General features: G+C 33.8%; 1 protein-coding gene and 1 non-coding gene across 2 annotated transcripts; one reads left to right on the forward strand and one right to left on the reverse strand.

The window, feature by feature from the left end:
• Nucleotides 1–25: 25 nt before the first annotated feature.
• On the reverse strand, nucleotides 26–3,585 carry LOC121742526 (serine carboxypeptidase-like 51). The gene is made up of 13 exons (XM_042135683.1): nucleotides 3,216–3,585; nucleotides 3,011–3,105; nucleotides 2,828–2,935; nucleotides 2,495–2,735; nucleotides 2,339–2,382; nucleotides 2,192–2,259; nucleotides 2,015–2,120; nucleotides 1,739–1,938; nucleotides 1,588–1,657; nucleotides 1,470–1,520; nucleotides 1,344–1,396; nucleotides 1,139–1,271; nucleotides 26–278 (listed from the first exon to the last, which is right to left on the reverse strand). Exons 1-13 carry the CDS (start codon nucleotides 3,340–3,342, stop codon nucleotides 204–206), a joined length of 1,371 nt encoding a protein of 456 aa, XP_041991617.1. The 5' UTR covers nucleotides 3,343–3,585; the 3' UTR covers nucleotides 26–203.
• An 8,237-nt stretch (nucleotides 3,586–11,822) lies between these two features.
• On the forward strand, nucleotides 11,823–11,925 carry LOC121742792. Its single transcript, XR_006038128.1, has one exon. It is a non-coding gene; the product is annotated as a U6 spliceosomal RNA (small nuclear RNA).
• Nucleotides 11,926–20,372: the final 8,447 nt, after the last annotated feature.

A 20,372-nucleotide genomic window follows, 5' to 3' on the forward strand; every position in this document is an offset into this window, starting at 1 on the left:
ATGCTCAATAAGGTGGACGTAAAAATATGTCAAAATAAATTCTCACAATTGCTAAAAAAAATCACAGAATACAAACAAAATATTTGCAATTACAAATGGGATTGGATTTATTTTTAAAAATTATTTTTTTCCTATCTCATCATTTTCTACCAATTCTTGAATGAGGCTTTCAATTATGTATTAAGAATCAATAGTAGGACCATTTATTTCGAAACGTTGGGAGATTGTGTTACGCTGCTTATCATGCTCAATGCTACACAAGGCTGATCAACAGGTACCTGAAATCAAACCAAAAAAAAATTAAATCATAGATACTTATAACTAAATTGATTTGGACCAAACACACATTTATTATAGGGTTTTTGGCTTTAAAAACCAAAAACTTTCACCAAATTCCGGTTTTTCCCACGAACTATGAGATTGGTTTTTAAAACCACGAACTTTCACATTGTATGCCATTTCCCAACCCGACCCGAATAACACATTTCCGGTGCAGAAGTTGTCCAACTTGGACAGCCGCAGAAATGACATGGATGCCGGAAAACGACATCGTTTTACCCTCAATCAAGAATTAAAACACTTAAATGATCAATATCGATCAAAATTAATCAAAATCTCCTAAACCCTAAACGAAGTCGTCAGATTTTGTTCATCTTCATTACGTCTTCGGTTCGAATTCAGTCAGATTTTGGTTTAGGGTTTAGGGTTTAGGAGATTTTGATTAATTTTGATCATTTAAGTGTTTTAATTCTTGATTGAGGGTAAAACGACGTCGTTTTTCGGCATCCATGTCATTTCTGCGGCTGTCCACGTTGGACAACTTCTGCACCGGAAATGTGTTATTCGGGTCGAGTTGGAAAATGACATACAATGTGAAAGTTTGTGGTTTTAAAAACCAATCTCATAGTTCGTGAGAAAAAAACGGAATTTGGTGAAAGTTTTTGGTTTTTAAAGCCAAAAACCCTTTATTATATGATCATAATTCAAAACAACTCAAGTGAATTTTTTGACAAGGACATGAGTTGACTGTCGGTGGATTTCATTATGTCATGGGCACTATTTGATTATCATACTATAATTTTCATATTTATTTACTATATTCAGTATATGTAGCAATAAATAGAGTGAGTTTACTTACAAAATGGCCAGCTCCAAGAATCCAATAGAAATGCAAATTTTGGTAGGATCTGGTGAAACCCTTTGTTATTCTCTCTTTCCCACAATACAATGGTGTTCTCTCCATGCTCAAGAAAGTTTTGATCCCACCCCACCTAAAATATATAATAAACATTATTATTATTATTGCATAAAAATATATACTTGAGGTAACATATTATTCTTACTTGAGCTTTTCAACCCATGCTTCAGTTCCCTTGGTGGAGCAAATGACATCAAGCTACAAAAACACAACTTTATAATAACACACAAAAATCTATTCCAAAAATGAAATCAAGATTCAAAACACTCACTTGACCACTATAAATAGTTAGATTGACTCCTTTAGCAAGAAGCTGATCCACCTACAAAAATACAAAACATTTAACAAAAAAATAAAAACATCATCAACACACTATTTTCTCTTCTTACCTCATCAATCCTAGGTTTCATGAAATCTCCTTCCAAAGCTGAAAAAACAGAATCTGATTGGCCTCCCCATCTATCAAAAACCATCATCACAATTGAGAAACTCAACTATGTCTTGAACAACAACAAAATGTTAAGAAAAAAATCAACTCACACAACACTTTTAGGTATCTTGAGCTTCTTCTTGATCACACCATTCATTAGTTTATCGATATCGCCATCCCCATCGGGTGTATCCTGCCTCAACGAATTCAGATACCTCGAGTATCGCCTGATCGAGATCTGCTGAGACAGCACAGAGGCTGACAAGGACACAGGGTCCATCCCAGAATCCAGCAAGAAATTATAGAAATCCTGAAAATCAGCATATTGTCCGAATCAATCTCAGTCGAACACTACCGATGTTTTTTAAGTCTGTGTTTTATTTTACCACTGAATTGCTGCTGAAACTGATAACACTTTCAAGATCACTCCATGATTCTGTTGCCTCAACAAACTTGCCTGTCTCAAGTTCTTGCTTAATTTGCTCAGCTAAACTGTTTTTTTTTCATATATTAGTCATCAAAAAGTGCAAGAAATGTCTTGCCAAAATCATGAAATGCTATACCTGTTTGATTTCTTCAAGCCATTATTGTCCAGCCTTGAAACATCTTTCAAAAGGGGGCCCCATGAAAACTGCATAATCATGTGAAATTCACACATGCCTTAGATGTCACATGTTGCAAGAATCAAGAATCAAACAAACAAGACACACCACAAAATCTTCTGGTGAAATCCAGGTATCCCCCAATGCAATTCCTATGAAACAAAATCAAAAAATTCTTCAACTCAAGAATATTAGTACAATTCAAGATTCAATTTTTATCCTTTTTTTTGGGGGGGGGGGATTTTCACACACATTTGCAGTTACCTCCAAGTTTGAGCTTCAATTTCCCAGCTTCAATTGCTTTGAGGGCAGTCAATCCAAGAGTGACAGCATATTTTCCACCATAAGATTCAGCCACAATGTAAAGAGGGCTTTTTTGGAGTGTCTGATTTCTATTGAAAATCTCAATTAAAAGTGTGGTTAGATCATCAGCTGCTTCATAATCAGTTTTCACCAACAAATCAAGATCCTCCACAAAACTGTATCCTGTCCCAACTGGATTATCCTACACAAAGAATCAAACCCCAAATCTCAAAATACATTTTCAAGAATCAAGATTGTGATATATGGATACTGAATAACATTCTCATTTCTCACCACAAATAGAAGATCAGCTTTCTTCAACCATGTTGAATTTCTTGGCTTCAAATATGAGTCCAAAGGCCCAATCTCCTCAAAATTCCCAATCCCAACCCCAGAAGCACCCTAATCAACAACCAATCACTATTTCAGTAAAAAGGAATTTCATTTTAAATTTACGACCATTCAAAAAAGACTCACAGGTCCACCCTGAAGCCAGAGAATGATTGGCCAAGGCTTGTTTGGATCTTCAGTTCTATGTGGACTTCTGTAATACCACCAAAACATATGGGCTTCTGCTCATTACAGAGAGAGAGAATCAGAAAATAAAGTGAAAATTGATAAACAGAGAAAATGGGAAAGAAAAAGATTGCATTTTGATTATTGTTCCATCATTTTTTCTTACTGGGCCTGACTTCAACATAGCCCCAAGATTCTGAGCCATCATCTGCTCTTACAGCTCTGACTGAAGATCCTTGAAGCAAGAAAAGGAGTGAAAGAAGAAGAGATAAAACAACATGGGACTTCCCCATTTGTAATAAAAAGAAGTGGGATTCTTGCAGAAATGTGGAGGTGAAACTGTGGGACTTATATTGTGAAACAAAGGACTGCCATTGGTGATGACCTCTCACTTCTTGTCTCTGACTCCAACTGACTTTTAATTTTACGAGTATTTTAATTCTCTTTCACTGAAAATGAAAAAAAGAAGAGAAATCCCAAATAAAAAGAATTCAGAAAGTTTGACTTTACAGAGGAAATATCACAACTTATCAGTCAATCAAGTAAGAGTTTTTTCTGAAGATCTGCTCAGTTTTTTTTGTAGTCATCAATAATTTCCAAAACTAATAAATGAGCAGTGATTAATTGTGGGGAAAATGGGACCTTTAATTGTACATATGTACTATTTTTTTTATTAAGTGTGTGTAGGTATAAATTTGATTAATTAATACTATTCTGAATAAAAAGGAAGGGTAAAATTATGGAAATTGGAAGAAGGAAGACATGTTAGTTGTTACTATATTCATGCTTTAATTTGTTTTATATTGCAATTTTTTTGTATTAAGTAACAGAATGCAGAATTTCATCGAGATATATGCATTGATGCACATGCAATCTGGCTGGCATAATTAATTATTGGTATATGTACGTATACATTGAGAGTATCATTATTGATATATCGTAAACAATTATATATCAATGTGGATATTCCACAAATTAGGGTAGATTTTTTTTGGAGATCACAAGGAATAATTACTATTTTAGACTTTTAGTATGTGACATTAATTTTAAAAGTAGCCAAAGCTATAACATTGTAGTCACACTTTGCTGCTAAAAAAGTGAAATTCTATTTACATAGACATCAGTTTAATCATTGTGCTTCTGAGCAAATTCCACAAAAGAAGCTCGAGGAAAATGATAAAGTAAAGATTAAAAAAAATACTACTAATTCCCAAACTTGGTCAAAATTAAATATGTTGAATTTCTGAATGTTAAATAACACTTTTTATTACTATAAATCTCGTAAATGCTGTAAATGTATATTACTACTAATTTAGTAATCTATTCTGAGTAGTAGCATTATTTTATATTTTCGATTTTTCCAATTATGTGGGGGCTTGAGCCTGGGTTTTTCCATTGATCCCTTGGACTTTTGGATGTAAACAAAATTCTAAATATCTTATTAGTGAGACAGAAAATCAAATTTTTATATTTTAAGAAATGCATATTCATAATATATTACTTTTATTGATATGTAAATAAGTAAATGTGGATTAGTTAGGCTTGCTCGAAGAAGATCTTGAGTGTGCAGATACACTTTTCATACAGTAGTGTATGGGTAGATTTCAATTAAAAGATTTTGGACTCAATTTGAATAGTATTCTTGTTTAGTAAACAAATAAAAATGCTTTGTGATCCCCACTTTTTAAAGTATTTAATTTTCAATTATGCCATAAATATCGTCGCCAACAACAGATAAATTGGAATTTGGACTGCAATTGGCTTTTTGTCAATTGTTTTTTATTCACTCTATTAACTTAATTAGGTTTCTTCTCTTTGATTTGGTTTGTCATTTCCCTTTGTTCGTAGCACTAATAATTACAACTATAGCACATAATTATGGTTTTGTCATATTTACTACTAACACGCATAATTATTTGATTTTGCTTTGTCATTTTGTTTTGTTCATACCCTAGACAAGTGATTCGATCTGGTTTCATTAATTATATTTTGTTTTTATTAATGATTTAACAACATATAGCTAGTACCTTATTTATTGATATAAATATTAATTTAAATTTTTATTTATTGATATATAAATACTATTAATAATAAAGCTATCATTTGCAGCTCAAGAACAGTTCTTGAAATACTTCTATGAATTAATGTTTATAATAACTGTAATTATTTCTGAATGATTGTTTTCACGTGTATCACTTAATTAATCCAGTAAGTACAAGAATAAAGTAAAAGTAAAAGAATGGCAACAATTATTTTAAAATAACTTTCACATTAAAGTTTGTAGGTACAAGATCGTAGTTATTTCTGGTTACTGAGTGATACTTTTTCCAAATGAAGATGATTATTACTCTCTATAAACTAAAAGTGCAAAATGATTTCATTATAGAATATTTTATAAGCCACAAGTCACAACAATTTGCATGATTGAATTTATTTCATGTATGCATTATTTGGTTAGTAGTGTATTACTAGGACTTTTATTTGGTATACCACTAGGAATTATTGCAGCAAAGTCCCAGTGTTTTTTTATAATTATTTTCGCATAAATGTCTGTTAATTACAAAGGTAGAGTAGCAAAAATACAAGAGATGTAATTAATATTAACAGAGTAAGAATTAATATTAAATATAAGAAGATTATCAAGTTGAGAATCTAATTTTATCTTTATATATAGCTAAAATTGGGCTACTTATAATCATATAATACGACATTAAAATTAGTCAAATCAAATATCTCAGTAACTATTTATAACCAACTAATTAATTAGCCAAATTATATGTAAACTAAGTTCGGTTAATTATATGTTAAAATAGCGAATAAAAGAACCTATTTCATTATAACCTTTCATTTTGAGAAGCTGAATAAAAAAATGGACGTGAAAATAAAATATGAACGAATAACACATTATATAGGATTTTAAGAAATAAGAATGGTTACATATATAGGAGAAAGAATCACTTTGAATCCAAGATTCTTATTGAAAAATTGCTCAATCCAAGAATCAACAAGCTAATAATATAAAATGAGGCCTAAAGCACTTCAGTTGATGAAAAAAACATCCAACAACTAACAAACGGAATCCAAAACCACTACTTAGAAGACCAACTTACCTCAAAATCAAACAAGCCCTAACAAAATCAAAAGGTCAATGAAGAGAATATAGAGAAATCATATAAGATAGTATATAATATGTAATGGGCATTACTCACTCTTTGTCCCATTCATTATCTCCACTCTCAAGCCTACTCTTTTCTTTTCTTTTCTTTTCTTTTCTTTTCTTTTCTTTTCTTTTCCTTTCCTTTTCATGTTTTTTTCTAGTACTCTAAATTACAGTTATAACTAAAGGAAATTATTTGAGATATGTAATAATGGAGTGCTCATTTCAGTTGGAAGAAGCTCGGCTAGAAAGGAGTTCGGTAAGCTCGGCTTACCGAGCTGGAACTAGCCTGGAACTAGCCGAGAAGAAGAAGGCAGAAGTCGGTAAGCTCAGCGGTAAGGAAGCTCGGTAAGGAAGCTCGGTAAGGAAGCTCGGCGTTGAGCTGGAATGAGCCGAGAAGGAAGAGTTCGGTTGTAAGCCGAGAAGGAGTTCGGTCTTGAGCCGAGGAAGGAGTTCGGTCTTAAACCGAGAAGGAAGAAGCAACCTAGCCGAACTAGCCGTTGGAGCAGCAGTTAGTTAGCTGAGATGTAGCGGTTATTCTTCTTGCTTTCTTGATTCTTCTTGTAGTTAGTTAGTAGCAGTTGCTACTTGATTATAGAGCTTAAATAGCTCACCGTGTATGTAGTTTAGAGTAGAGTTTAATCAATAAAGAGTTTTCCAGTTTTCTCTCCAAGATTATCATCTTCAATACTCAAAGTGTGAGTGTGTGTGTTTTCTGCATTGTGTGATCTCATACAACAGTGAGTGTGTGTGTGATCTTATTGAGTGTGTGAAAGCCTTGTGTGTGCGAATCCTAACAAGTGGCGCCGTCTGTGGGAAAGGGATATTGAAACTGATTTGCAGAGGATCAAACGGTTTCAGAGATGGCAGCAAGGCTTGATGCAGAAAAGTTCACAGGCAAGAATGATTATGGCCTGTGGAAGATGAAGATGAAGGCGGTTTTAATTCAACAAGGCTTGGCGGCAGTTCTTGCAAAACCAGAGGAGAAAGGAAAGGCTCCAGTGCTTGATGAAAAAGCTCAGGCAAAGATGGAGGAAATGCAGCTCAAGGCACATTCTGCAGTGATTCTGTGCCTTGGAGATAAGGTCTTGAGGGAAGTTCAAGAAGCCAAGACTGCGGTGGAGATCTTGGACAAGTTAGATGAAGTTTACTTGGCCAAATCCTTGGCTAACCGGCTGTATCTCAAGAAGAGGCTGTATGCCTATAGTTTCTCTGGAGATAGGTCCATCATTGAGCAGCTAGAGGAGTTCAACAAGATCATTGATGACCTGGGATCTGTTGATGTCAAGATCTCAGATGAGGATAAGGCCATTCTCACCTTGAATGCCTTGCCTAGCTCGTATGACCAGCTAAGTGATGCAATTATCTATGGAAGAGATAAACCTATCACCTATGCAGAAGTCTATTCAGCCTTGATGGCCAAAGAACTCCAGAAGACAGCCAACAGAGGCTCTGCAAGCTCCAATGTTCAAGCTGCAGAGGCCTTGAATGTGAAGAAGTTCAAGAAGCAGAACTTCAAGAAGAAGTTTGAGGGCCCTAAACCCTCAAGTTCAGATGCTCAGAAGGAAACCAGAGCTTGCTATTGGTGCAAGAAACCTGGACATTTGAAGAAAGATTGTCATGCATGGAAGAGAAAGATGGCCTCTGAGGGACACAATCAATCTGATTGTGTGGAGAGTGCTGATCCCCCGGCTCAACTCATGAATATCAGTGATAGTGGGGTCAGTCATAGGTGGATAATGGACTCGGGGTGCAGCTTCCATATGTGCCCCAATAGAAGCTGGTTTCATGATCTTCAAGAAGCATCGGGTACGGTTGTTCTTGGTAATAACCACATTTGTCAGATCAAAGGAATAGGGAAGGTAAAGCTAAGCCTACAAGATGGCTCTATAAAGATCCTAACTGGGGTGAGGTATATTCCAGAAGTAAAGAGGAACCTCATCTCATTGGGAATGCTGGAACAGAAAGGGTTCACCATATTGATGAGTCAAGGAAAATTGTTTGTGAAATCTGGAGATGCAGTGATGATGGAGGCTGACAGAGAGCATATTCTCTATTATCTGAAGGCTAAGGCTGTTGATGGAGAAAGCAATGCAGTGTCAGATGATTCCATAATGCTATGGCACAAGAGATTGGGCCACCCAGCCGAAGGAAGCTTGAAAGAACTCATCAAGAAGGGTCTGATCTCTGGATATTTCAACAAAATGGACCCCTGTGAGCAATGTATACTTGGAAAGGCTAAGAAGGCACCCTATCCTACAGGTATTCACTCTTCTACAGCCCCTTTAGACTACATACATAGTGATCTTTGGGGGCCTTCACCGGTGTGTTCAATTGGTGGAGGAAAGTATTATCTAGCTATCATTGATGACTATACAAGGAAGTTGTGGGTATATATTCTTAAAGAAAAATCTGAAACACTCACAAAGTTCAAAATATGGTGTAAGGAGGTTGAGCTAGAGAAGGGTAGAAGTGTTAAATGCTTAAGGACAGACAATGGCCTAGAGTTCTTGTCTGCTGAGTTTGATCTGTTTTGTAAAGAGAAGGGTATGAAGAGGCACCGGACTGTTCCTGGTAATCCTCAGCAAAATGGTGTTGTGGAAAGGATGAATAGGACAATCCTAGAGAGGGTGAGGTGCCTACTTCTTGGGTCTGGTTTGAGCAGCAGATTCTGGGGTGAGGCTGTGTATACAGCAGCCTATCTCATCAATAAATGCCCATCTACTGCCCTGAAATCTGAAACTCCTGATTACATGTGGTATGGAGCTCATAGTGACTACTCAAAATACAAGGTGTTTGGGTGTGTGGCCTATGCTCATGCTAGGCAAAGTAAGCTTGAAGCTAGGGCTCTGAAATGTATCTTGCTGGGGTATCAGAGGGGTGTTAAGGGGTATAGGCTCTGGTGTATTGAGCCCGGTAAGCAGAAGGTCTTGGTGAGTAGGGATGTGGTGTTCTTGGAGGATCAGATGCCATACCTGAAAGATAAGCTGGACTCCAGTGAAGATGAGGGTGATTTCTTCAAGGTGGAGCCTGTGGGGGTTGGCCTAGGAGCAGGTGGAGTTATTGACTCAGGGAGTGAGTCTGATTCAGATAAAGAAGAGGCTCCAACTCAGGGCAACCAGGCTGGTGAGTCTATATCAGACTCTATCAGAGACTATCAGCTTGCAAGGGACAGAGTTAGAAGAGAAACAAGGCCACCAACAAAGTTCTCTGATGTTGTGTATTATGCTCTGTGTGCAGCTGAAGGTATTGATGGTGCAGATCCACTCACATATAAAGAAGCTATGCAGAGTAAAGATAGAGAAAGATGGATTGAAGCCATGAATGAGGAAATAGAGTCTTTACTCAAGAACAAAACATGGATTTTGGTGGACAAATCCAAGCTGAATACAGATGGAAAGGAGAGGAAGCTGATCAGTTGCAAGTGGTTGTTTAAAAAGAAGGTAGAGACCACTGATAAAGACAGAATCAGGTTCAAGGCAAGGCTGGTGGCTAGAGGCTTTACACAGCAGGAGGGAATCGATTTCAATGAAGTGTTTGCACCTGTTGTGAAGCACACTTCGATTAGGATTCTATTGGCTGTGGTGAATCAGCTTGACTGGGAGCTACAACAGCTTGATGTGAAGACAGCCTTCCTAAATGGAGATCTAGAGGAAACTATCTTCATGGAACAGCCAGAGGGCTATGTGAAGATTGGAGAAGAAGGCAAGGTGTGCCTGTTACAGAAAAGTCTTTATGGACTTAAGCAAAGTCCTAGACAGTGGAATAAGAAGTTTGATGCACAGATGAAGAAGATTGGCTTCTCCAAGTCAGAATATGATGATTGCATCTACATCAAGAAGGCAGGCAGGACTCCCGTTGCCTACCTATTACTCTATGTGGATGATATGCTACTTGCAGGGCCTTCTATGACAGAAATTCAGAAAGTTAAACAAGATCTGAAGTCAAGCTTTGAAATGAAGGATCTAGGAGAGTCAAGGAAGATCCTAGGCATACATATTCAGAGAGATAGAGGCTGCAAGAAGCTGTGGATGCTGCAAACTGACTATATTGAGAAAGTTTTGCAGAGATTCAAAATGGAAAATGCAAAAGCTGCATCAACTCCTCTGTCCCAGAGTTTTAAGCTATCAAAGGAACAAGCCCCTAAAACTAAGCAAGAGGCTGATGAGATGGAGGCTATCCCTTATGCTAGTGTGGTTGGAAGTGTTATGTACACTATGATTTGTACAAGACCAGATTTGGCTCATGCTATCTCAGTGACTAGCAGATACATGGCAGACCCGGGGAAGGAGCATTGGAATGCTCTTAAGTGGATATTGAGGTACATGAAGTCAACTAAGGACTGGGGGATTGTGTTCAATGGCTGGGAAGGTGAATCTGAGGAGGTTGTGCAGGGCTATTGTGATGCAGACTATGCTGCAAACCTGGACAACAGAAAGTCCCAAACAGGTTATCTTTTCACCATGTTTGGAACTGTAATCAGCTGGAAGTCAGGGTTGCAAAGTGTTGTTGCTCTCTCAACAACAGAATCAGAGTATATAGCTCTCACTGCAGCTGTACAGGAGAGTTTTTGGATTCAGGGAGTGATTTCTGACTTTGGTTTTGACCAAAAGACAATGGTGATTCATTGTGACAGCAGCTCAGCTATGTGCTTGGCTAAACATCCGGGTTTTCATGAAAGGAGCAAGCACATAGACATAAAGTTGCATTTCATTAGAGATGAGATTGAAAAGGGGAGAGTGAAGGTGATTAAGATTAACACCTTGCACAATCCGGCTGACATGCTAACAAAGTCTCTAGGTAGAGACAAGTTTGATCATTGCAAGAAATTGATCAATGTTTGTGCAAGAACTGAGATGAGCCCTCAGGTGGAGAATTGTAATAATGGAGTGCTCATTTCAGTTGGAAGAAGCTCGGCTAGAAAGGAGTTCGGTAAGCTCGGCTTACCGAGCTGGAACTAGCCTGGAACTAGCCGAGAAGAAGAAGGCAGAAGTCGGTAAGCTCAGCGGTAAGGAAGCTCGGTAAGGAAGCTCGGCGTTGAGCTGGAATGAGCCGAGAAGGAAGAGTTCGGTTGTAAGCCGAGAAGGAGTTCGGTCTTGAGCCGAGGAAGGAGTTCGGTCTTAAACCGAGAAGGAAGAAGCAACCTAGCCGAACTAGCCGTTGGAGCAGCAGTTAGTTAGCTGAGATGTAGCGGTTATTCTTCTTGCTTTCTTGATTCTTCTTGTAGTTAGTTAGTAGCAGTTGCTACTTGATTATAGAGCTTAAATAGCTCACCGTGTATGTAGTTTAGAGTAGAGTTTAATCAATAAAGAGTTTTCCAGTTTTCTCTCCAAGATTATCATCTTCAATACTCAAAGTGTGAGTGTGTGTGTTTTCTGCATTGTGTGATCTCATACAACAGTGAGTGTGTGTGTGATCTTATTGAGTGTGTGAAAGCCTTGTGTGTGCGAATCCTAACAAGATACAATGAAACTAAAATAGACCCACTGTGCTAATTTTTTCTGTATATGATTGGGCTATAGGCCCATAATTTAATGAAATTAATTCCCAATTTAAATTGGGTCCTAGGCCTATGATCTAGTGCATTTAACACCCAGAGGAATTACCAACAAAGAAGTCCCTTTGAGTACATCTGATAAAATTAGAATGATACAGAGAAGAGTAACATGAATACTGTGCAAGGATGAAATGCATAAATCGAGAAAATGGGATTACAAACAAAGAAAAATATTTCAGATTAAATTAGAAAACATATAATTTTATAGCCCAGTTAGAGTCGAGATTATATTTGCAATCTTTGACAATCTAGGGCAAGATAAGTCCCTCCATCTCACTATCAGTTAGTATTTAGTAGTATTTCTTTATTGCCAGTTCCACTATAAGTTAGATTTTTCATCTTGCACAAAAATAACAAATTTACTCTTTACTTTATCCATTTTTGATTACTAGTATTTTATTCTCTTTCTACCTAACTGACTAAGCATTATTTTCTTAATCATATGCCCACATGAAATATCTTCACTTATAATGGGATAGAGAATAGGAGTATAATATTGCGTCTTATGAATGGTTGTAGTATTTGGTTAACTAGATATGACCGAATACTTCATCTCGGGTTAATGTTACATAAGATTTTTCATGACCGATTAGTATTGATTTTCACCCGTAGCAATATTAGCAAATAATCTCGAGCTAATTAATTTTCAGATAATGTCGAGACAAGTTAATCTTGAATAAAATTTATAAGCAAAGATTATTTCTACTTAACACTATCTCGAGATTAAATAGCGGGCTCGTCCAACCAAAACAAGACTAATAAACCAAATCATTTCCAATATGGCAATATCCAATCAAACACCACATATGATTAAAGTAAATTTGTCATCGAACATACACCGTTAATTGATTACCACGTAAAGCATAGTTGCCTAATAGTTAGGCCCATATTTCCACCGGCAAAATGCACAGCAGGGGATGCTGTGGACGTCACCACCATTGATTTGTGAATAAAAAAATTGTATAACTTCATAAAAATAAATGGAAGATGATGATGTGCACAACATCCCCTGCTGTGCATTTTTCCACAACAGGGGATCCAAGTCTCTTTCCACTACCTCACTTCAATTATTACACGCTCCAATAATTTCTTTAAACCCGTCCTAACTAAATTGCACTCCTAAACTGGGACGGATGGAGTATTTATTAACATTGGTCATGTTGTAACAGGGGCCGAAACTTCAATTTCGAGGATCCAGAATTTTTGATGCGGTTGTTGACGACCTTCTGGCTAAAGGAATGGGCGTTGGAGAGAATGCAGATTCATTTCTTTAATCGATGCAATATTATTTAATACTATTTGAGATGCATCTAGTTAGTGTACTTATTTGCAGGCTATTCTTTCCGGTGGATCGGCGGGGGCCCTTGCGACTATCTTACATTGTGATGACTTTCGAGCACGTCTCCCCGACGTCGGCAGAGTGAAATGCCTCTCGGATGGGGGATTTTTCATTCGAGGGTAAGAATCTCAAATTAATTACTTCTTGGGGATTTTTCTATTACTACTTGATTTGGTCTCTTTTACCGTTATTTACTTTTCTTTTTTGCGTGACAAAGAGAATATCCTTAATGCCGACTACAGAGAGAAATATTTTGCCTCCACAATTATGCTCCATGTGTGCATCACTTGTTTGTAAACATACGAATTTTTTTAAAGCAATTTGACATATTTGATTCATAAACATCGATCTCATATTTATCGAATACTACTATTGTAGAATATATTCAGCCTCCTTCCCGTGGCATGCACTAATTAGAGAATAGATCCGAGTTTGGTAAGTGACATATGATTAGCATTATAGTATTAAATTAAAAATTAATATTGATAAATATTTGGTAATTAATTATTTTGCAGTGTTTCTTTCCTGAAAATCTAGTCGGAGACATTCAAACTCCACTTTTTATATTGAATAGTGCATTTGATGCATATCGGGCATGTACCTAAGTAGATTAATTTCTATAAACAGTTACACTTATTACTACGGCTAATTTTTTAGAGATCTGTAATTAAAAATAATATGTTTTAGTTTTCTACTATAGATGGGTTACTGTCATTATATTTTTAAAACTCATGTTTACTCTTTGTATTTGGAAGATTCACTGCATGATCATTTGCTTAATGGCTGCATTCCTTCTTGCAAGCAGCTTCGATATTCTATTCACTAAAATCGCCATTGCGATTCTAAGACAAGCACGTTTATATTTATTTTAGTTTCTATTAATTAATTATATAAGTCACCGTGCGAATTTCAAGTTTCGATGTTCTGTTCACTAAAATCGCCATTGAGATTCTAAGACAAGCACGTTTATATTTATTTTAGTTTCGATTAATTAATTATATAAGTCACCGTGCGAATTTCAAGTCAACGTGCGAATTTCACGTCAACGTGCGAATTTCAAGTCACTCTTTAGGCATATACAAAAAGAGCATTAGTTACAACCATTAGCACAAAATTAATCACACATTTTGTTAACATGAACACAATTAAGTAGTGTTGAATCAATATTACCACACGAGATAATTACACTAGAATACTATTAATATTTTAAAGGTTTCAATTGGAAGAATCACTAAAAAAAATGGAGTTTACTTTATGGATTTACCAACATACGTATACCTATCGTCGACTACTGATGTAACATCCGTTGGTAAATCTCCAACTGAAAATGACGTTATATGCTAAATTTACTACTCCCTTCGTCCCCCATCATGTGTCCCAAATTTTCATTTTGGTCCGCCCTTAATTAGTTGTCTCCTTTTAGTTTTACTACTTTTGGTAATTGACATCACATTCTACTAACTCATTTCCACCACACATTATATTATAGGGATATTGACATCTAATATCACGAAACTTTCAAAAAAGTTGAATTTTTCCCACGAACTTTAAAATTGGCAAATAATATCACGAACTTTACCCCCGATTTGTTTTTTTCCCACGAATGAAAAAATTCCCACAAATAATATTATGATAGGATTTATTTTCGTAATTTCTCGACAACAATTTTGAGAGCTTCAAGTTTTTCAATCTTTGAAGATAGTTTTTCTTGAAGCACACCCTCCAAAATTGTTCTTCAATCTATTAAAATAACATGAAGTTTTTCATTCGTGGGAAAAAAATAAACCCGGGGTAAAGTTCGTGATATTATTTGCCAATTTTAAAGTTCGTGGGAAAAATTCAACTTTTTGAAAGTTTCATGATATTAGATGTCAATATCCCTATATTATAATACTAATATATAAATGTCGGACCCACATACTACTAATTTTTTTCAACTCACTTTCTTTTATATTTCTTAAAACTTATGCCGGATTAGAGTGAGACGCATATTGGGGGACGGAGGGTGTATCAATTTTGCCAACGGTAATACTATACTATTAATGTTTCATAGGTTTCATTTGAGATAATTAAATTGAAGGAATGTACGCATGCATTCAATTAAATTAACAATCTATAACTTTCTTGAATATTATTTTAAGAAGTCAATTAACCTAACATTTGACATCAACACTTTCACCATGATTCATATCCTAATTTTTCTGATTATGAGCAGAGTGATTTCTGGTGAATTCCAAGTAATTCTGTGGTTATTATATACAAATTGCCAAAGATTGCATATCTCAAATGGCTTCGGATGCAAAAGCATTGAATCGTTGCGGCCAAGAAGTTGATCTAATTGATGGAAGAGCTACTACACTTTATCATTTTTTTCTAAATAATCTGTAATTCACAATTTGTTGAACCAATAATCATATAAGAATGTTTTTTTATTCCCAAATAATTTCCATCTTTATGTTAATAAATAAAGTGTGGGAATATTGTAATATTCATTCTGGTTTTAATAGTATAAGAATAAATCATAATGGAGGCTGTTTATTATTCTTATTTTTAAGAGTGCACTTTAAATTATGTGACTTAACAATGAGATTTGTACTTCTTTTAAGTATCTCAACTCAAAAGAATAATATCATAGACCTTTGAAAAACTATTAAGTACATTTAAGTCCTTCTCAATTTTTTCTCTCTTTTATACTCCTTAATCACTTGAGGACATAATTGATCTAATTAGGAGCTTCTTGCACCATAATCATGTTCCTCCAGGAGGAAATCAAATGTTTAAAAACATTTGTAATATTTATGTATATTAATTGAAGCGTAAATAAGGTAGCCCAATCATTTGACTATTTGAGATATAATAGGACCAAATCAGGCCCATTTTATGCTTATTTTTTTGTATGTAACTGGGCTATAGGCCCATTATCTAATGCAATTAATATCTAGTGCATTTAACTCCCATAAGAATTAGTAGTATACTACAAAAGAAAATATTTTCAGACTGAATTAGAAAACATATAATTTGATAGCCCAGTTAAAGTAAAGATTATATTTGTGACATCCCTAACCCGAAACATGCATTATTTTGCATATTATCATATTATATTGTCATTGCATATTAAATTGTCATTTTTATTACATAGATATTAAGTGTGTCATAGAGAATATATTTATTGTTATGACTACTCAAAATAGTCGAATATATGGATAGTTTTGATTTACGGAAATTGTTAAAATAGATGTGTAGTGTGTCATAGTATACACATCTATTTTAACAATTTCCGTAAATCAAAACTATCCATATATTCGACTATTTTGAGTAGTCATAACAATAAATATATTCTCTATGACACACTTAATATCTATGTAATAAAAATGACAATTTAATATGCAATGACAATATAATATGATAATATGCAAAATAATGCATGTTTCGGGTTAGGGATGTCACAATATTAGCAATCTTTGTTTGAGAATCTATTTAAGATCGTTTCTTATGAATGATATTCGATTGAGTAGATACGATCCGATACTTCATCTCGAAACAAGTTAAAATTGTTTGTATATAACATTCTCGAGATTAAATAGAAGGATGAATCCATCCAACCAAATCCCACAAATGGATAAAGTGTGGACTAGGACTCCAATAAATTTGTCATCAAACAAACAATTGAGTGAATATTGGTGACATATGTCGTATCACCTAAAAAAGTAACGAAACAAAAAAAAATAATCTTCAACAATGTTTGCCCTTTTGTAAGAAAGATATAATTGGTGTCAAGGACTCAATTCGTAATGAGCTTTGGCACCGTTAATTTATTAACACGTAAGACATGTTTCTCATTTAATTAGGCCTTGCAAATACAATTAACATTTGTCACAAAAGAAGATAGACCTAAATCAGTATCAATGACAACAATATTTTAATATTTTTTCCCCAAAATGTCCAAATAAAGTGTACTTCATGTTGTATTACGAATTATGAATGGAGTTAATTACTTGTTGAAACACATAAACTGTAACTTTTTAATAGGCGTAAATCAATTAAAAATAAATAAGGATATGAGGGTGCAGAAGTTTTTTTTTGTTTTTTTGAATTTTAATAAACTGAATCTAGAAAAAGGCTCTAAATTAATCTACTACTCCATTAAAATATTGTTTACGATTAAATGGCTTGGATTTGTGGGGTAGATCGGTCCTAATTTTTGCAATCAATTTTTGTAATGAAGTGGCAAATAGTGAAAGGGGAATTGAATTATCTAGAACTATAGTTTGCAATTATAGCTTAAGGGGAGATTTAGCTACTTAGTCACGTTTCTAATTAACACATTCCAAAATGGTGTAATTAATATAATCTCGAGAATTTTCTGGACAATTCTACAACGCTATTGAACTATGTAACTATTAAACAAATATTAGTATACAGTACAGATAAATGTAAATTATTCATTATTGGGTGTTATTCAAATTTTAATTTAGATCACATTGCCCAATAGTGAAAGAAGTTTCCTCATAAATATGTGGAAAAAATCTCAAATGGGGACCAAATCTGATTTGAAACATGGCTTGGAATTGTGTTTCGAAATATACAAAAAAATAATGGAAAATTTTCAGATATAATATGATCATGAAAGATGACACAAGCGGTCCAAATTAATACATATAACTCGCCAAAATTCATTTAAACAAGATATTTCATAAAAATCCGAAATTTGTCCCACTAATCCAATTCAAGCGTAGCTGAATGTATTCTTTTAATAAACAAATGTAGGTGTGAGTTTTGATATATTAATAAAAACCAAAGTTCTGCTTTATCTATTTACTTAAAATTTTAGCTTAAGGTGAGATTTGGCTACTTAGTCACGTTTCTAATTAACACATTCCACAATGGTGTAATTAATATAATCTCGAGAATTTTCTGGACAATTCTAATTAACACATTCCACAATGGTGTAATTAATGTATTCTTTTAATAAACAAATGTAGGTGTGAGTTATAACTATACTAATATAAAAGGTGAGTTTTGGGTTAATTTTAAATATTTAAGAATTTTGGGCATGATATAAGATGTGGCTAATACATGAAATTTGTGCTTGATTATCATAATTTAAAGGCTAAGCTGCCGTTACACTCATGTTTACGCATTTGTGTATATATGTTGATCTTATATAGTATAATATTGATGAGGCCGTTGCCTATCTAAAAATTGATGACATTTATTATTTGCTAGAAATTTATGTTATATTTCAATAGATATAATGAAGGATTATAATCCAGTCAAAAGCTATATTCACTCACATTAGTAACGTATATACTCCATTTATATACATTAAAAATAATTGAATTTCAATCATTATGTCATTAGTTAAAAATAAAAGATTTTTAAAAATTTATTATAAATAATTGGAGAAGTGAAAGGTTTTTTTTGTACTATAAATATATGACATATGGTGGCTCTAAATCCAGGAACTCATTACGTTAGTTCCTATTTCTATGGCATTTGTCACAAAATTTCTAATAAACTTTATTCTTTGGTTTTATCTTCCAATAAATTTATTTTGCGGTCTCCTATAAACATGATTTGATAGATTTGATTAACTCTCATTGTTTATGTAATTGCAGGAATTATATACACTACGTGAATTGTGGTGTTGGAGGCAATTGCTTACGCATAAAATTAAAACTTTTTTATGTAAGTATGAGATTCATAGTTTACATTTACTCACTCACTACGTTATTTTGTATTTCTATGGCATTTATCACTTAATTTCTAATAACCTTTATTCTTTGGTTTCATTTTCCGATAACCTTTATTCTTTATTCTATGATTTTCTATAAACGTGATTGGATAAATTAGATTAACTCATTGTAGGAATAATATACACTACGTTAATTGTGGTGTTGAAGACAATTGTTTAAGCATAAAATTAAAACTATTTTATGGAAGTGTGAGATTTATAGTTTATTTCGAGAACTGATATTGAGATGTAACATTTCCTTCATTTTAGTTACAGATGTAAATATTAATATAATATGCCTTCTAAGATAATAAAATTTGATGCCGAATTGTCAGTTGATCGCAAATAAGGAGGAAATAGGGTTGAGGCGTAAGTTACGGCGAAAGTATATTTAATGTGTAATTATTTTTAGGCTTGACCTTGGAAATAATTACATGCACAATTATAGTAAGCAATATATCTTTTTTTTCAAAACGTAAGAGATTGTGTGAATTTTTTTGAAAATTTAAATTTGTATCAACGAGGTTGATTGTACTTGTGATTCCACTATTAATAATGTATAAAAAAAGTTTTTTCAAAACTTATGAACTAATATGTTATTGTTATCGTATAATTTTTTTATATGTACCACATACTTAATTACTCATCTTTTCATTTTAAAGTCTCCTTAGTATTAATGATTATTGTTGTGTATTAATGTTTTTATATGAATGGTATTCAAGTGTTTATGTTCCGTTAATAAAATATAAAATTATGGTTGTTGTTATGTGATAGAGATTAAAAAAATTGGTCATTGGAACTTTGAATAATTTTATAAATAATGCAGTTTCCATACCATTATCTTAAATATGTGTATGCACTTAGTTGATTTCTAAATTTGTTAAATTTAATGTTTTGGGTTGTGCATTTAAATTATTTTACATGTTTGTGATTTTTAATCCTTAGATAAAATAGTTGTATCGGATTTAAAAATAATTAATTTTAAATATAAATTTATTTTATGTAATTAAATTAATTCGTGCATCGCGCAGATCAGATGTGATACTAGTATTAATAAAAACCAAGTTCTACTTTATCTATTTACTTAAAATTTTAGGTAGTTGATTTTTCACTCATTTAAAGCCCAAACCCAACAATAATAAGTCAATAATAAAAATAACTAAATTGATTAACACTATAATATATAGCTTATGAGAGTGTTATATTACTAATTCAATATTTAATTAATAACTATAATTAAATAATAACCATTAGATATTCAAATCAATGGCCTGAATCATCAGACCCGAAATGTCAATACGATAAAAAAAAACGTCAATAAAGGTATTAAGGTCAATTTACAACAAATTAGTTGTAACTAACTTTTGAAAAATAACTCATAACTTTAAAACGCATATAGCTTTCTCGATTTAAATTATTTTTTCGCACAACATATATCAAATTAAAGATAATTTCATAAGGATTATAACGAGATCTCACTTGCATATATTCCGATATCAAAATTTGAAAAAAATTAAAAAAATTTCAATTTTTTTC

This window comes from Salvia splendens, chromosome 7 (genome assembly GCF_004379255.2).
Source record: "Salvia splendens isolate huo1 chromosome 7, SspV2, whole genome shotgun sequence".
NCBI lineage: Eukaryota > Viridiplantae > Streptophyta > Magnoliopsida > Lamiales > Lamiaceae > Salvia > Salvia splendens.

What these genes read in the sequence shown, in the direction of transcription:
- LOC121742526 (XM_042135683.1), bottom strand. Translation starts at nt 3,342, where the DNA reads ATGGGGAAGTCCCATGTTGTTTTATCTCTTCTTCTTTCACTCCTTTTC. An exon ending in TTTCACCAGAAGATTTTGTG is followed by an intron (nt 2,260 to 2,338) that starts GTGTGTCTTGTT and finishes ATGATTATGCAG; the next exon opens with TTTTCATGGGGCCCCCTTTT. An exon ending in TTCTTGGAGCTGGCCATTTT is followed by an intron (nt 279 to 1,138) that starts GTAAGTAAACTC and finishes GTTTGATTTCAG; the next exon opens with GTACCTGTTGATCAGCCTTG.